Here is an 18,616-nt window from a genome sequence, read left to right on the forward strand (position 1 = left end):
TACATACATGCGATTAGATGGATCCTGAACAATATATCCCTTTGAAAGGGGGGTAGGGGCAAATATTGTAAAAATTTGAATTATCACAACTTTCGGGCCGAAATTGTAAGGGCCGGGGTGGTTCAGCATTTTGGAGGAAAAAATTATATTTTTTGAATTGGCTAGATTCCCCACAATGAATGTACATACATGCCTTTTGATGGATCCTGACCCCCATATCCCTTTGAATGGGGCGTAGTGGTAAATATTGTAAAAATTTGAATTATCACAACTTTCGGGCCGAAACTGTAAGGGCCGGGGTGGTTCAGCATTTTGGAGGAAAAATTTTAATTTTTTTAATTGGCTAGTTTCCCCATAATGAATGTACATACATGCGATTAGATGGATCCTGAACACTATATCCCTTTGAAAGGGGCGTAGGGGCAAATATTGTAAAAATTTGAATTATCACAACTTTCGGGCCGAAACTGTAAGGGCCGGGGTGGTTGAGCATTTTGGAGGAAAAATTTTAATTTTTTTAATTGGCTAGTTTCCCCATAATGAATGTACATACATGCGATTAGATGGATCCTGAACAATATATCCCTTTGAAAGGGGGGTAGGGGCAAATATTGTAAAAATTTGAATTATCACAACTTTCGGGCCGAAATTGTAAGGGCCGGGGTGGTTCAGCATTTTGGAGGAAAAAATTATATTTTTTGAATTGGCTAGATTCCCCACAATGAATGTACATACATGCCTTTTGATGGATCCTGACCCCCATATCCCTTTGAATGGGGCGTAGTGGTAAATATTGTAAAAATTTGAATTATCACACCTTTCGGGCCTAAATGGTAAGGGCAGGGGTGGTTCAGCATTCTGGAGGAAAATATTATATTTTTTTAATAGGCTAGTTTCCCAAAATGAATGTATATACATGCCATTAGATGGATCCTGACCCTCATATCCCTTTGAAAGGGGCGTAGTGGCAAATATTGAAAAATTTGAATTATCACAACTTTCGGGCCGAAATGGTAAGGGCCGGGGTGGTTCAGCATTTTGGAGGAAATTTTTTTATTTTTTTATTAGGCTAGTTTCCCCACAATGAATGTATATACATGTGATTAGATGGATCCTGGACCCTATATCCCTTTGAAAGGGGCGTAGGGGCAAATATTGTAAAAATTTGAATTATCACATCTTTTCGGGCCGAAGTTGTAAGGGCCGGGGTGGTTCAGCATTTTGGAGGAAAAAATTAATTTTTATGCCTCCGCCACCCAGGGTGGTGCTGGAGGCATCATGTTTTCGGGTTGTTCGTCCGTACGTCCGTACGTCCGTACATCCGTCCGTACGTCCGTCCCATAGGAAGACAATCTGATCAGATTTTGGAGCACGTAGGTCAAAGGTCAAGGGTCACAGAGGTCAACTTATGAAATTCCATACATTGAGATTGTTATCATGATATCTCAAGAACCACTGGAGATTTAAACTCCAAACTTAATTGTTTAAATTGCTCTATGGCGGAGGCATCATTTTCGACTGCGCGCAGTCAAAATTCCATCTAGTTATAGCCTGTTTTATGTATTTTTCTCATGGAAAAACGGTTGGGAAAATTCAAAAATTGTTGGGAGAATTTACTGTTAATCACTGTTAGAGGGTGCCTCACATCGACGCCTTCAAAGAAAACCATAGATATCTTTGTGGTTTGAAAATTTGTTCAGGATTTTTTGCATGTCAGAGGGTTAGTATAGTAAAAGGAATATAGTAAGTAACATTTTATACAAAAATTAATCAATTTTTTTCATCAGCTTTCAACAATGTTACCGAGTCACTTTAACGGTAAAGACCAGTTATGGTCATGCGATTGCATTGTGAAAGAAACGTTGTGGAATCGATCAGAAAAGGTTGATCATCTAGCATATACATGTAAGTATTGGTGTGTACTGCAAGGTTCTGGAATCATCAAAATGATAAGAAATATGTCCCAGTCTTCGTAAAGTTACAAGCGCTGTACACAGAAAGATGTATATGGGACTATACGCACACGTGCGCGATACGTGTGTTTATCTCTCACAGACCATGTAGATAAACTTATTTACTAAATATATCAATTAGTAGTCGGTTTCCTGGCAAAATTGTTATCATCATGTATTAGTCAAAACATATTCTTTCACATGATTGGTAATAAGAGCTTCCATTTCATTTTTTGAAATTGGGGCGTTTCCAATACTGGTCTTTACCTTTAAATGTACAGTGTACCAATCGCCAGTAGGCCTACTTATTTTGCTCTTGATATAAGGGGTTTCATGTGATACTGAATTGAAAATTGATATTGGAAAAGGAAAAAAAGGGGGCTTGTCCGGGAGTCGAACCTGGAACCTCTAGCAAGTTGCAGGTTTCTTACAGAAAGATAAATAGTAATGAAAATTCTAAAATAAGTAGTCCATCCAATCTTCATTTCGATACGCTATCAGATAATTGATACAATTATATTTCGTCATCTGTATAATGGATGTCTTTTCATGTCAAAATGGAAAATTGATACGTTCCACTTGTAGTGTTTATTATGAGGCACCATTGTTCACATATTTTTTGTAGCCGTATCACAAATTATGTTGTTCAGGTGAGTGACACACTAAAGCGTAAAGACTGTTAATTCATTACTTTCCTCTCTAACTGAGATGTATTATGGAAAAATATTGATGATCTTCCATTTCTTGTCTTCCATCATTTTTTGTGTTTTTCTTTGTTTACTTTGAATTTATAATTTATATGATAACGGTAGCCATTAGCCAATTAAAAAGAAATTGCTCGAAATCTCTCCATCCATGTCCATATCTCATATCAACTAAAATCATGAATTTCTATAATCCTTCTTGTCTTATAGATGTAATTGTAACTATTTAACATTATATCCCTGTGTATTTTTAAGGAAAATAATTCACTTTTTACCATCTTCCATTTTCATCTCCAAAAAGCTATTTAATAAGATTGCATTTTCCCTTTCCCTTTCCCTTTCCCTTTCCTTTGCAGATGGCAAACTGATGTTCAAGCAAGTTCCTCTGCTGGAGATCGATGGCAAGAATCTTATTGGGAGTGAGTGCGTTCTTCGCTATGTCTGCAACAAGGCTAAACTACAAGGGAAGTCAGATGACGACCAAACCAAGTAAGCGGTAGGAAGTGGGTTAATTGTTATAATTTTGACCCACATATATGCGTACAGAGGAACCTTGTAATAAAGAATACTTACAGCACATAGGGATTACTTTAGTAGTCCCGTATCCGATTGGTTTCTTCAGCCTGATAATACTAGCCATAACACTAATCCTAACCTCAAAACCCTCATTGTCATAAAAATCTGTCTGTTTTTTTTTCTTCTTCAAAGTACAGTTATAGATTTTCACAAAAATCCAAAACTTATATTTTCATATTAAACAACCTACAAAAGGGTCATTATTTCTCTTTTGTATACCGGTACTCATGCTTTCAGAAAGTTTCACTAGAATGTTCATAATTTTCTCTCAGTTTCCAACCTAGCTTAATTTTCTATGAAAAGTCTATTCCCACTGAGCATTTCTTTAAATTGTATCATTTTAGGATTGAGATGCTGTCGATGGGAGCCAAGGACATGCTGAATGCAGGATTCAGTGGTGCTAAGTTTGAGGCAACGTCGGAGAAGGAAGAAGAGATGTTGCAGAGTGCAGCCAAGCAGTGCAAGGATAGGTACCTACCAGTCTTCGAAAAAGTGAGTTTGTATAAGGAAACTTAGTTCCAGGGGGGTGTTTCACAAAGATCTTAAGTCGAACTTAGCTCTCAGTTGGACTTAAACATTACCGAGAGCCATTTGTAGCCTTACGGTAATATAAAATATAAAGTATAAAGTATTTAGTCTTTTCATAAATTCCACATCAAGAACATGAAATCTCCTTGAAAATAGAAATAAGTTTTACAAAATATTTTCAAAGCTGCTAACAGCTTTTCATAATTGTTATATTCCACCTTGAGAGATAAGTTCAACTTAGGATCTTTGTGAAACACCCCCTGTTTAGCAGGGAATGTGATGTGTAACTGCCAATCATCCCGTTCTTTGGAGGAATGATTCTTAGTTTTGGGCCTTCAAACTTTTGTTATGGACCTTAGATTCCTCTCTCCTTCGGGATAGTTGTGTGTAAAACTGTATTTCTGTGTTATTTATTTGCATGCAGGTTTTGGGTGAGAATAAGTCTGGGTTCCTTGTCGGAGATTCGCTCACTATGGCTGACCTCATGTTCTTTGACGGTCTCAGCTTCGTGAACGAGATCCCCCAGGTCAAGCCGTTGTTAGATGAATTTCCAAACTGCAAGGTAGGTTGAAGAACTTCACCCTTTGACCCCTGGATCATTGCATTCCCATAGGTTTACCCATAGCATATCAGAGTTGTATATAGGTCTGAATAAATTGGTTTTGCTCTTCAAATTGGCAACAGTTATTTATATTTCCCACTCTTTCACAGTTTAAAAAATATAGGCATGTATATGATATGAAATATTGTGAGTGATAATTACGACAACAAAACACAAGAAATTGTCAATTTATACACAGAACCTGGTATAAAAAGGGTTTTGATAATAAAGGGTAATTTCCCCTTTCCTAAGGACTTTGTAACAACAAAGTTCATGTGTCCTAGTAGTTCTGAGTAAAGCTATACATTGCTGCATGTCTCTTATTTTGGTTCAAGAATAAACTTACAAACTTCCAGTCATCATTAGAGCCAATGATATCACAGAATCTCATGGATTTGTGTATTGTTCCTTCTGAAGTATGTAATGGTTCCATATTCCTACCAGAGAAAACTTGTAAACAATTCCATTTGTTGTCTGATAGAGATATTAGAAATAGGATAGTTTACGTCATGTTATATATTGATCAAAAATATTTGGAAATCGTCTATATAAGTGTACTGCCCATTTATTTAAGATCAGTGCTGGGGTGGGGATGCATGGGTCATTAAATCAGTCTTTTTTGTTCTTTCTCTTTTTGTGTCACAGGCCTTCATCGTCCATTTCTCTATTCAGCCAGGAATTAAAGAGTACCTTGCTAGCCCAAGGCGCCACCCTCCTCCCAACGATGAGTATGTGCAGGGTGTCCGGAAAGTCCTGATTCCACCAAGTTCCTAATGCATGTTGTGTGCTAGGCAAGTTTGACAATCACAATGGATCCATCTCATATTCACCACCTTTCAGCAACAAGCAATCTATGTTCAGGGTTTCAGTGAAAAAAATACAAGGGGGGCTCGGGCGAGATAGCCCCCGAAAAGCCCAAAAGAGCCCCCGAAAATCAGAAAAGGGCCCTGTAAATTTGCATAGAGTTCAATGCAAAACAAATTTTAGAATGTTAGTTTCATGTAGGCAAGCTTGAAAAGTAGTGTCGAATGTTAAAGGGTAATCCAACCTTAGAGGTATAGACCAGTTTTTGAAATGCCCCCCTCTCAAAAAGTGAAATGGAAGCTCTTATTACCAATCATGTGAAAGAATATGTTTTGACTAGTACGTGATGATACAAATTTTGCCGGGAAACCGCCTACTAATTGATATGTTTGGTAATTTATCATATCGATTCGGCCTTGATAGATATCGCAAAGTTTGAATTAAATCAGACCAGTAATAGGATGAGGGAGTTATGAAAATTTGAAATGTGAGATCACTAAATCTATGCAAATCTTTAATTGACAATTTGGTCAGTGAATTATGACGAATCATAGATAACTTCCCCATTTGTCAAGTACACAAATATTATTAGTTTCTGTTTTTCTTCTAAGTGCCTTCTACTTTGGGGCACTACACAACATATTATATGGACAGCAAATTATTATACAACTGTAGTTTTTCAAAAAAGTAGAAAATAAACCTAAAATGATTTTCCAATTCAGCCAGTTATAAGTGCCCATAGTTATTTACTGATTGTAACTTTCTGATTTCTTTTAGAATAGTTTTCTATTAATTAAGGTTGGATTTTCCTTTAAGTCTCTATAAGAGACTAGTTGTAATGAGTGTCACTGAGGTGTAATGAGGCTATTATGATAGTTCTGGAAGTGGTCCAAGTATATGGTCAATGTGGCTGTTTTTTTTTATACCTTCTGAAATCGTATATGTATGTTTTGCCTATTGGAAATGATTGTAAATCCATGTTTTCATATATCAGTTTTCCAAACATACCTACAAGTACATCTGCCAAAATAAAACACAATTTTCAGTACTTGTCTTTCATCATATTCCACAGTATTTGTTAATTATTATCATTTTAAATCCTTAATCATGTACATGTATATCTTTCTGTTACTTCAAAAGCATGCAGCTGTATGAGACTTTAATAAAGAAACAAAGAAACTATACAATTTATCCAGCATTTCTAGTAGTTATCTTTTGTCTTTTGTTTTAATGGAAGAAAATCTCCTTTTTTGTCGCCCACATACAGGTAAACACTAAGTTGTATTCTTGTTTCTAGATAAAAGTCTAAAAGTATTCAACAAAGACCCTAATTCAATTCAACTACCTTTCATTCTGGAGTTATGAAAAACAAAAAACACATCAAATTTACAAGGGGTATGAATAATTTAGTTGTCAATTATAAGATGGGTAGAAGAATCCCTGCAATCTGATTGGTCAATTACCATGTAATTTTTTTTACTGGACTTTTTTTTTTTTCATAGGTTTTTATCCGTTTCTCTCAAAGAAAAATTGTACATTTATAACATTGGATACAAAATAACAAAATAATTTAACATAGGTCTTTATAAATTTACCAATGATCTTTTACATTTACATACAAAAGTTACACCTCTTCATTTTCCTTTGGAGACAAAAAAATTATCTATATAAAAAAAGAGAAAAAGCTACAAAACACCTACTACCCCCCCCCCCCCCCCCCCACCCCACACAACATTTAAACACATAACATGTACAACAGTATACAAAACACACGCTAACATAGAACGAGCAAAAAAAAAAAGAAGAGAAGAGAGGAGGGTCAGGAAGTTGTATATTGAGAGAAAAAAAAAACTGAAAACATTTATTCTAAACTTTCCAAAGCTTCCCATTTCCTTAAATGAATTGAAAGTGTGTCTCTTTCCATTGAAAGTTTTTTCTCTTCATTTCTATTTTCCAACTATCTATATTCTATTTCTTTTGCTTCTGGAGGGTTTCCCTTCTCTCTACTGTGGAAAATCATATATTTAATCAAAATTAAAATGTGGTTCAATAATTGCTCTGTTTTAAAAGTAGTGTCATCTATTCTTATATGAATTTCTTTCCAGGATAATTTCTTCAAAATTGGTAAATTAAGTCTATCTCCACATTTCCCCCAGACTTCCTTTATTGTATTACATTCAAAGAATACATGTTGATAAGTTTCTTCAAAATTTTTGCAAAATGAGCTCAAACCATTTTCATGGAACCTGAATCTATGTAAATGATGATTTGTATATAAAATATTATGCAATAATTTGAACTGAAATTCTCGCAGTTTACTACTTAAGGTACACATCCTTGGTTGAACATATATCTTTTCTACTTCTTTTCTTGGAATATTGTAAAGTGTCATTAAATTGCCGCCTGCCGAGTTATCGGCGATCGATACCACCGATATCCTTTTTAAAAAAAATTCTCATTTAATTTTTTTTTTTTCTTTAGTTACTTTTATTGTAAAGTTTAAGATATTTGAATAAAATCAGTGAAAATTTGAACATATTCGGGCAAGGAATAAGGAAGTTAAAGCTTTTTGAAATGACTAGTCACTAGAGGGCGATATTCAATTTGATGCATCATCTTTGGACAACTCTCCATGCCTTTTGTACATACAATTTCATGTTTTTCCTTCTTTCTTGTGATTGAGATAATCTACTCCCCTGAAAGCAAGGTATAAAACGCAAAATGATATTCTACTTCACATATTATGAGGTCGGATCAAGAACACAAATAAATACGAAGAAAAGCATGGAGAGTTGTCCACAGATGATGTCATCAAATTGAATATCGCCCTCTAGTGACAAGTCATTTCAAAAAGCTCTAACTTCCTTATTCCTTGCCCGATTTTGTTCAAATTTTCACTGATTTTATTCAAATCTTTTAAACATAATAAAAGTAACTTAGTATGAAGGTTTTGGTTCCCTTTAATAATTTTTTTTTTTAATGATTTTTTTTTGGTGATAATTATTTGTTTTTCGTGTTTTTTGATAATTATAATTATTTTTTAATTTCATGATAAGTTAAAAATCATGCGTCCGGTAAAAAAAATCATGCGTCCGGTAATTACCGGATGCATGATTTTGCCATGCATCCAATTAATCTGTAAAATAACAAAATTTTGTATTTTTGACAATTTTTTGGGCTACATGTATCTTATAAAACCGATGATGCACAGGTTTAATTCGTGGGTCTGTGGAATTGTGTGCACGCGGTACCTTTGAATTTGGTCTAAAACCATTCAAAGGTACCTCGTGCACACAATCCCTACCGACGCACTCAAACCTGCGCATCATTTGTATACTGTATTATGTTAAATGGATGGAAGTTTGCTATTGTCAAATATTCTGCTGAAGGAGCACCAAAAACAAGAACAAGAACAGCAACAACAAATCCTTTGGGGATCAGAATTCAATGTACCTACTGATATGTATCTTTTTTTTCTGACAAGAATTTTGTTGAGGGCGAGACTAGAGAGGAGTTTGTTTACTAATCACCCCCCCCCCCCGATACAAATAGGGATTCTTTTGTCTTCTCCATGACTTGGTATGCCCTGTTCAGATTTGACGGGGCAAAACTGTGGTGTTCTTTTAAAAGGATGTGTAAAGTGTAATTTGCTTCTTAATTCTGTATCTTATAATACAGATCTCAGTGAATACGCGCGCAGGACCTTTGTTTTGTGCAGCTGCCATTGATTTATTGCGGCAGTTTACCGCGTCATACTCGTATCTGAACTAGCTTTTAATCCTAAAAGCTGATGTGTATGTTTTATATCCTCGCTTTATCATTCCTAACATTACAATGATGTAGGCTAGCATTTCAAGGAATGAATTCCTGTCCGCTACCATTGACTTCACCTGGGTCGAGTGTGGCAAATGTAGATTAATGTCTTACCAAAGGACATCAGTGCAGTGGCATGGTTTTGAACCCCGTACCTTGTGATCTGCAATCTGGTGACTTATCCATTAGACCACAACACAATGATATCGATTTTTTGTTGTTGTAAACAGTTGCTTTTATTTCTTTCCAAAAATACACATTAAACATTGTGAGAGGATATTATCTTTTAAATATTTCAGTTGCAGATAAATGGTAGTTACCAAACCAATTCCTTTTTTCTATATTGCCTAACATGCTGCAAATATAGACGGTAAAATGACATAGTAAACTGCAGAAAATTTACCATTTTAGACAGAAATGGCTTACAATTGCTTGGTGAACTAGCTTCGTGAAAATGCATCCCAAATTAAGGGATTATTATGAAGGCACAAATGTTGCTAGCTTGATTTCAAATTGGGAAAATAATTATTTTCAGACAGGAACATAATATTGAATTTGAATAGACAAGACTACACAATAGAAAGTCATGAACAAATTTGATTACAAACAGAAGACGAAAATATCTGAACACCGAACTCAAAGAAAATGTTAATTCTTTCAAGAAACTTGACGCTAGATCAACATGATTAGAAATTATTTTAAAAAATATATTTTTCTATAATTCCATTTTATATTTAAAAATTATTTGAAAAATCTTATATGATATCCAAGGAAGTTATGCAAACACCTAGGCAGTTCAACCTTTCAAAGCATTTGATTACAAAATACCAACAAAATATATATGTAATTGAACTTGGTTTAATTGCACAAACGGTATCTGCGCATACTTTTCTTTACAGAGAATTTATTCCTTCAGCAAAATCATGTACTGTACGTGTACAACATGGAACTATTGAGAAGTATGCGAAAGCCTGAATGCTTAAAAAAACCCTCTTTAATCACAAATAAACAAGAAGAAAAAAATCCCCCAAAAATCGAGGAAACCTTTAACCGCCGAGTTTTTATGGAAAAAAAAAATTAACTACCAAGTAGTTGTCGACCGCCATGACGATTACCAGTCCAGCACCAGGTTGACCACCCGTACATACTCGTCATCGGGAGGTGCATGACGTCTGGGGCTGTTAAGGTACTCCTTAAGCCCCGGTTGGTTGGAAAAGTGTTTGATGTATGCCTGTGTGACCAGAAAACAAACAGACAGGGTCCGGTTTCATAACACTTATTATTGATAATAACTTATATTTTATAAACTACTGAAATATGGGCATTTATAATAATAATACAATGTACATGTAATAATAATACGTCTTGTTTACATAGGGTAGCCTCATCAGTATTAATACTTTACTCCCTTAGGGCCCTGCAATCATATTTGATTTTCTATATCAAAGCAGATTGCCAGTGATCTTCGGCAGTTATTGAAAGCATTTTTTATGAAACGGCCCAAAATCTATAATAGTGATTAAATTCCCCATTTGTTATCAGGGGCAATTCAACAAGTAAGGTTAGGAGGGGGTGTAATTATTACCAATTTTCTAGTAGCCTTTAATAGTTCATTACCAATTTACCATCAGAAATGTTGAATGAGAGGATGTTACCATGGACCAGGGACATATCATGTCCCTGCATGGACCTACTACGTGGTGTTAAGCCTCTATTGACCCCCTAATTTCTGACCAAATGGCATTCCTGAATCCCACCCGTGAACGAACCTACAATAATTGTCGAAACAGGGGCGTGGCAAGGCCATTGAAGCCATTGAAGAAAACAAACAAACGGGGAGGATCATTATTTTCAATAATCGGGAGGGGGCCTGCAGCCTTCCACACCCCTCCCCCATTTCGAGTTTGTACGCCAATTACATACCTTGAGGTTTGGGAAGTCATCTAGCAATGGTTTGATTTTAGGGATCTCGTTCACGTAGCTGAGACCATCAAAGAACATGAAGTCAACTATGGTGAGGGAATCTCCTACTAGGAATCCAGACTTACTCTCACCCAAGACCTGGATGGAAACAAAAAATTAAAAATTAAATAAAAATTCTACCGCCTTTGAAAAGTGCTGTTCATGATCCATCAGCTAGTAGTTAGAGGTTGCTTTTGTTATTTAGTTGGTGTTCAAGTTTAACTTGATAAAGATAAAGATGAGAGACAACCTTAGTAAGGCGTAAAAAAAGATGTTGTATTGCCCTTTGCGACCGACCCGAAAATCTTGAAATGTACGGTCGGCTTTTTATTTTATTTTTTTATTTTTTTTTTACCGCTCTTTAGAAGAAAAAATGTATCAAAGCATTCAAAACTGAGAAATATCAGCCCAAAGAGGAAAAGAGGAAAACAAAAGTAACCCCCCCCCCCCAAAAAAAAGGTACCAAAATATATAGCCGGGGATACTCGTTTTCCCCAAGATTAAAAATTATCAAAGGCTCATTATTCCTGAGGTTTGAAAATCTAAACACGATGCAGGGTTCTATTTCATCTGTGGAATTACAAAACCCTTTTCAATTTTCGGAATTATAAATAATTTTTTCATTTTCGGAATTGTGAACCTTATATATTATTAGCCTTCAGGGTAACAATACCTTCGAGAAAAAAAACACAAAAAAAAAACAGAAAAAAGGATCTCCAAATGTTATCACTGAAGTGCCACCATCGAAGTACCAGATATGTTTTTGTTAGATAACTCTTATCATTTCAAATTCATTCAAAGACCAATATCAGTAGTGCTTCAAAACTGGTATGTAGCTATCCAACTATGTTTGCAACAGTGCTTTATGAAACTCTGTAACTGTATTTTAAGAACATGTAAAGAGCTCCCGGCCCCTCACGCACACAATTATGAAAACTTTCCACAAATCTAGAGATTCTACCTTTGACCCGGAAACCAGACTGCCTGGAATGACTGCATTTTCCAGTAGATCCCATAGTATAAGGTAATAAGGTAATAAGGTGTGTTTATAACCTTCGCCGGTCATTCCCAAAGAAACTTCCGGAATTTTTAGGCCTAGTATACAAGGAATTTTCCGATATACGTATACCTTTTGCACAGAGTTTCAATTTATATCAAGTTGCGATCGATTTTACTAAGTCTCGACTCTTATACCCGTATGTATATTATATATTAAAGACAGGACCTAGGTTTTCTCTGAAGAAAAAGATAACTAATCCCGCGTATGCAATTTTAATTGCACTATGCACATGCATATCATGCATTTACCTTTTCGAAGACTGGAAAGTATCTGTTCTTGCATTGTTTGACGGCACCTTGTAGCATCGTTTCTTGTTCCTCTCGTGTTTTCTGGAACTGAGCGCCGGAGAATCCTGATTTTAGCATATCCCTCGCCCCCATGCATAACATCTCAAGTCTGGAAAGGTTAAGAAATGATTATTAAAAATTAAAAACTTATAATAATAATAAAGTAATAATAATAATAATAATAATGACAATATTAATAATGATGATATGATAATTATGATAATAAGAAGAATAATGACAACTATGATAATACTAATTATTATTATCAATATGTGGATTAATAGTTTGCCAAAGTACGTACATTTAAAGTGCCTGGTATAATTTGAACCCTCGACACTTGGACTGCGAGTCAAATAAATGAACCACTATATATCACGGCACCTTAATGATTTATGAAAGTGAAATGATTTATTTATGCATTATATAGCCATAAATCAAGTCGATTTTCAAAGGGAAAGAGAAATCCATAAAAAAGCAGAGCTTTAATTTGTGTTGATAACTCTAAAAAGAAAGGGGAAAAAGAAAGAAAAAGAATATTAACAGAATCCACACATGCACTGCATTAAACAAGAAAGATGCTCATTGTTTATTAAGATCTTTTAAAAACTCAAGTAATGTGCTGAGGAGCTTTAAATCTTTGTTTGGAATGACTTGCTTTTAATATAGAAAATGCCAAGACTTGAGTTTTTACACAAACACTTGTGTATGTGTTTGTGTGTACATTCAACTCCCAGATAACTTGATAGAAAAACAAAACAAAATAAATTTGTTTAAAGAAAAAAGGAAGTGAGTGACCTGTAAAGAAGGAAGTAAAGGGAGGAGAAAGAGCCCTGGTTTCCAAACGATCATACCTGCTAAATAAGACAGTTTCACTATTAGTGGATAGAATTGTCTACAGTGGCGTATCTGAGGGAGGGGGGTTAGGCGCCCCAATCATGCCACTATACGAAGGGTAAATTTTATCAAAAATACAGATTTTGAGGGTTAAAGATGGGGAAATTTTCTAAAGATCGGTCGCTTTGCTCTCTCGCAAGTGTTGATTCTGGATCTCGTAATTTCGCGACGCAATATTAATTAGCTTATAAACAGCGTTTTTAAAGGGTTAGAAAAATGTCACATTTAGGAAAATTCAGCATTTAAAAAAATCTCTACTTTCTGTATACTTTGCTACATAATTTGAGTAGCGACGTGTCCAATATCCTCATATTTGGGTTCCTGACAGCATTGTAATTGTATTCGGGCAGCAATGTGCCCAAATCTACTTTTTCTAAGCTAATGAATTTTAATGATGAAATTGAAGAAATCAAAGTTTTAATTTGTTCCCTGGTCGATTCGCTCGCTCGCAAAGTTAAAAAAAAACAGGATTATTCTTGGCAAGGGGATTCCTGAAAATCGTCATATTCGGCAACGTGTAGTTTGATGACGAAGAAAATGTGTCTTTATTCACTCACTCGCATGCACAATGGTTATTATGGAGATAAGTTTTTTTTGTTTTGGGGGGGGGGGGTGGTACCTAGATACGCCACTGATTGCAATTCCCTATGTCCGGTCTCATGCGAAAGGAGACGAAGGAACGATATGATGTTGGGTCATGGTAAGAAATGATTGAATGCAGGGCCGGGGACAAGATTTTGTCCTTGTAATACTTAAAGAGAATGTTGAGTTCTGGGAAGAGGTGAAAAATAAGTCGTGAGCAATATCATTAAGTGTGGAAGAACATCAGATACAAAAATATTCCCTGAAAAGCATGGCTCTTCAAATATGGCATGCAAAATATACATCTTTTTGTGTACAGTGCTGATAACTTTACCAATACTGGGCCAAATTTCTTATCAGTTAGATGACTCCAGAACCTTGCAGTACACACCAATACTCATATGCTAGATGATCAACCTTTTCTGATCGATTCCACAACGTTTCTTTCACAATGCAATCGCATGACAAGGGGGTGTTTCACAAAAGTTGTCATCAGTGTCAAATGACAGTTTTTGTTAAGCTACTGAAACCCTTGCTTCTGATTGGTTATCAGCAGATTTGTCACTGATTTTTGTCATTTGTCATTGAAAAAAGGCTTTGTGAAACGGGTCCCTGAACTCAACTTTATCTTGAAATACAATTTGTTGTCATGCTCACTTGACTTGTTCCTCGTCAGATTTTGCTTGGAAGTTGTATTTGTTGCAGACATAGCGAAGAATGACCTCACTCCCTGTTAGATTCTGGCCATCCATCTCCAACAGAGGAACTTGCTTGAACAAAAGTTTATCATCTGCACGGGAAATAAAGAAAAATAACAAATCATAACGATGCACAATATGGGCTGCATTAAAAGGAAGAGAAAAGGGGAAGAGAATATGGAAGAGCAAGCGTGTGATGGGATTCATAGGAAGATGACGATAATGGATAAACGACGAAACGGAAAGGAAAAGGAAAATGGGAGGCCAGATTTATGTAAAACGTTAAGAAGGGAAAAACGGTCACAAAGAGGGGAAGTAAAATCGGTAATATTCCCCCGCGTAATTTGCTACTCTAATAAATCTCAAATTCAAACAAAATGAAGAAGACTAAGCTATATTTCCATTGCTTCGAAAAGGCCATCATTCCAATTATGTTTTGTTCGATTCTAATTAGAAGCACATGTATTAAAGCATTAAAAACTGAGAAATATCAGATAAAAGAGGGCGGGAAAAAGAAAAAAAACATTCAAATCTGAAAATATCGGCCCAAAGAGGGCGACAAAAAAAAGTTGTTAAAAAAATACAACAAGTTTTTATTTTAGGCCTTATGGTTCGGTAAAAGATTCAAGCAAACAGTGATTAAATCAAGTCTTACATGAAGGAGCTTTGGTTGCTTTTTTTTTCTCTTCAAAATGAAGAGAAACTATGCAGATCTATTTTGTATACTTCATCCACATATCCATCAATGTTTTGTTCGAATTTAACGTAATAAATGAACAACAACAAAAATGATGAAAATGTTCATTAGAATAGCTGTAACAATACAAACAAGGCTTATCGTAATTCTTCAACTAGAATGATGTTTCTTATATTTAAGTATCCATAAATTCACCTGTACTATATTATTAATGTGTACTAAATGTTAATGGTTTATAATTTATTGCTATATGCCCTCACGGTGACGAATTTATGGTAGGAATACTTCCCAAGTAGTGGGAATGGTGAATGAATCCGGTGATTGGGTTTATGATATCTGTAAACATCATAAAGACGGTATTTCGTATTATAAACGTAAAGCCTCGGTCACAAATGCCATTACGAACTGCTACGAACGCCGTACGAACGATTTTTAGACTATGAAAATTCGGGAAGACCATGGAAAAACAGGGAGATTCGTACGAACGCATCGTTCGTACGAACCTTTATGACCGTAGCTTTATCTACATCCATTGATTTATTATTGTTTTGACTAGCTACATAAAAGCTTTGCTTCTTAATATGATCCTTATATTTCACATCATTGTTTTGTCTATGTTACATGTTTATCATTGTTTTATTATGCATTCTTTTGTTCAATTTTTTTTTGTTTTTTGGAGACAATCTTGTAATGTGGAATGCGGAACAAAAATACAAAACAATGAAAGACAAAACAAAATAAAGAGACAAAACAAATAACAGATCGATTACTCGTGATCAAATGAAATAAAAGTGTCAGGTGTCTTACCTGTGATCAACTGTAAGAATTCTTCTCTGGATTGGAGGTAAATTTCATCATACTGTAAACAAACAAACAAACAAACACAAATGGATTAGACGCTTATTTCTTCAACAATAGGGCAATTTAAGCTTGATTAACTTTTACTTGTTGCTTCAGGTTCTCTTTATATTTGCGTATAAAAAAGTCTATCCAACTTTGGTAGCTTCTAATTGAAAAGTTATAACCTACACGTGCTCTTGAATCATATTTTATTGTAAAAAAGAACTAATACCCTGTCCAATGGTACCATTTTCATAAGTGTGCTTGCTGCCAAGGATGACTGAACAGCAGGCTTTTCAAAAAGCATTGTCAAAATCCTCTTGTACCAAGTTTGTGCTGAAGCAAAGAATGTGGGTCAAAAGCCATTATGTGTGTGTTATCACATTCCAAAACTATTGCTCCGTGTACATTGACTATTATTAGGCAGTTCATAAAAAGGTGTTAATATCAACTCAAACTCAAGGAAATGCTTATGCTTTTTGTGATACGCACTGTACATGAGGCTTTCTAGTTCATTTGACTGTCCTTCTGTAGCCAACAGCAAACCTAGAAATTATCTTTCCGTTGACGTTTTTTAGTGGATGTGAGATCCCATTTTGTCTCCGTAAAATTTCAGCTTTGTTGCCGAAAAACCCCACAACAGTGGGCAATTTCTATGATTTGCATACATCTGAAATAGGATCCCAAATCCACACACGCAAAAATCTTCAACGGAAAGAACTTATGTCATAAAGTCGAATACTTGTAGAATATAAACACCAAATCAAAAATCATCAATCAGATAAGTACGAGATTAAGCATTTAGAAGTTTTATGCGTTTACATGTAACGTGTTTTTTTGCACGATTATATTGTTCGAGTACCGCCGCCGCCGCTGGCACACCAATGCAATGTCCTTTGCCAAGACATTTGCCTCCCTCAGCCTAGGGGTATAGTAAATGTGCATAGTAAGTAATTCTTTGAATGTTTCAGCGCTGTAGAGTAGCTTGGATAAAGCTAGGGTATTAGTAGTTCTTTGTTGAGTCCTCTTTCGATCATTCCCTGGATTGGATATGAGCGCAATATACATGTATCTATTATTATTACAATTATTATTCATACTTTTGTTCCTTCTTATTATTAAAGGTAATACAAAGTTTTGGTATGGGGTCATGAATTTGGTTCAAATGAACATATTGGAAGCATATGCGATTTTACAACTTATTCAATGATCGTTGTCGCGGTTGAAGTCGAGTTTAAAGTGATGAAAGGGTAAATAATAAAACTCTTTATGTTAGACAATTTGACAATGTTTCTTGACTACATCGACCAATTTGCTTTTTTCGTTTGGAAATTATATATCAGGATTGTATATTCTAGATTTTCATGGTCGCAGTTACAATAGAATGGCTTTGGGCGCTATCTAAAATATTTGAAATTTACCGGGAGCGCCGGTAAATTTTTGATTATTCCACTTCTCGAAAGCAGAATTATTTTAGGGGATACATTTTTTAGTGCTTATAATACATTCAAATGTGCATCCAAATTTATCAAAAATTAAAAGAATTACTATCCATCCAATTTTCAAAATTTCCCAAAACTTTGTATTACCTTTAAGATGCTAATTATGATGATCATGATGAAAACGGTGAAGGAGTTTATAATGATGATGATGATTAATATTATTATTATTATTCTTATCATCATTACCATGATCATGATCTTCATATCATCATCATCGTTATCCTCATATTACGACACGGTTACAGTCCTATACAATCACGTTTCAGTCTCTTCCTGATCTTTCAGATGTATATCTTATTTTCCTTTTCTTTCTAATTCTCTGAGCTCGTTCTCGATATATAGTTCTAGAGAGTGCAAACTGCATACAATATACACACATGCATTATATATATATATATATATTTTTTTTTTGGGGGGGGGGGGAGTTAATGAATTAGGCTATCTACCCCACATGCAAGGTTAGATAGAACTTACTTCCACTTTAGCAGCATTCAAAGCCAAGCGGGTAACTTCTCCCAGTCCTCTGCCGGCGAAATAGGTAAAACGTGGCTTCACGGTAGACATGTTTTCCGGATTCCAACTTTCTGTACACTCTAGTCAGTCTCTCTGAGATAACTGTAAGGGATTAATGGAGGTAGCTCGCTCTCTGATATGTCGATCGTCATCGTGATATTGACACCGATGAAACGTAAATAATGGGATATTGACTTTGACCTTACACTTGTATTCAGGCAGCTAGGCAGGCGCGGGATAAGGATTTTGTAAAGAGGGACCCGGGGATTTGGTGATGACAAGCACTTATGAATATAGTTCTCTAACAATGAAAAAAAAAGTCATGGCAATACTTTATTTGTCACGATTCCCCGCCCCTGGCAAGCAAAAGTTGTATATTACACGTATGTCACTTCGGTTTCACACGAGAGGGAGGGGGGGGGGGGGGGGCATGGGTCGGTTGTGCCCCACCCCTGCCAAAATCCGCCATTGATTCAGGTGCGAATAATAGACGATTCTCACCCAGCTATAAGCTTCTTATGTTCATTGTATTCAACCTTTGCACAAATAATTTGATAATAATGAACGAAAGGAGTTCCATGTGTTTTATGTCACTTCTATTCT

At 35.5% G+C, this 18,616-nt stretch overlaps 2 protein-coding genes across 2 annotated transcripts; one reads left to right on the top strand and one right to left on the bottom strand.

The window, feature by feature from the left end:
* Positions 1-2,487: 2,487 nt before the first annotated feature.
* On the top strand, positions 2,488-5,446 carry LOC115927915 (glutathione S-transferase alpha-4-like). Its single transcript, XM_030994261.1, has 5 exons — positions 2,488-2,493; positions 2,958-3,145; positions 3,577-3,724; positions 4,185-4,322; positions 5,007-5,446. The coding sequence occupies exons 1-5, from the start codon at positions 2,488-2,490 to the stop codon at positions 5,133-5,135; spliced, it is 609 nt and encodes a 202-aa protein (XP_030850121.1). The 3' UTR covers positions 5,136-5,446.
* A 4,541-nt stretch (positions 5,447-9,987) lies between these two features.
* LOC581106 (glutathione S-transferase alpha-4) lies at positions 9,988-18,105 on the bottom strand. Its single transcript, XM_781123.4, has 6 exons — positions 17,975-18,105; positions 15,966-16,017; positions 14,421-14,553; positions 12,249-12,396; positions 10,902-11,039; positions 9,988-10,209 (listed from the first exon to the last, which is right to left on the bottom strand). The coding sequence occupies exons 1-6, from the start codon at positions 18,062-18,064 to the stop codon at positions 10,090-10,092; spliced, it is 681 nt and encodes a 226-aa protein (XP_786216.1). The 5' UTR covers positions 18,065-18,105; the 3' UTR covers positions 9,988-10,089.
* Between the last annotated feature and the right edge of the window lie 511 nt (positions 18,106-18,616).

This window comes from Strongylocentrotus purpuratus, unplaced genomic scaffold, assembly GCF_000002235.5.
Source record: "Strongylocentrotus purpuratus isolate Spur 01 unplaced genomic scaffold, Spur_5.0 spur5_scaffold_21, whole genome shotgun sequence".
NCBI lineage: Eukaryota > Metazoa > Echinodermata > Echinoidea > Camarodonta > Strongylocentrotidae > Strongylocentrotus > Strongylocentrotus purpuratus.

Excerpts from the sequence above, each read along its gene's own strand:
- LOC115927915 (XM_030994261.1), top strand. Across the intron at positions 3,146-3,576 it reads TCAGATGACGACCAAACCAA|GATTGAGATGCTGTCGATGG; the intron begins GTAAGCGGTAGG and ends GTATCATTTTAG. Across the intron at positions 4,323-5,006 it reads ATGAATTTCCAAACTGCAAG|GCCTTCATCGTCCATTTCTC; the intron begins GTAGGTTGAAGA and ends TTTGTGTCACAG.
- LOC581106 (XM_781123.4), bottom strand. The coding sequence starts at position 18,064 with ATGTCTACCGTGAAGCCACGTTTTACCTATTTCGCCGGCAGAGGACTG. Across the intron at positions 16,018-17,974 it reads TGAATGCTGCTAAAGTGGAA|TATGATGAAATTTACCTCCA; the intron begins GTAAGTTCTATC and ends GTTTGTTTACAG. Across the intron at positions 12,397-14,420 it reads TCTGACGAGGAACAAGTCAA|ACTTGAGATGTTATGCATGG; the intron begins GTGAGCATGACA and ends TAACCTTTCCAG.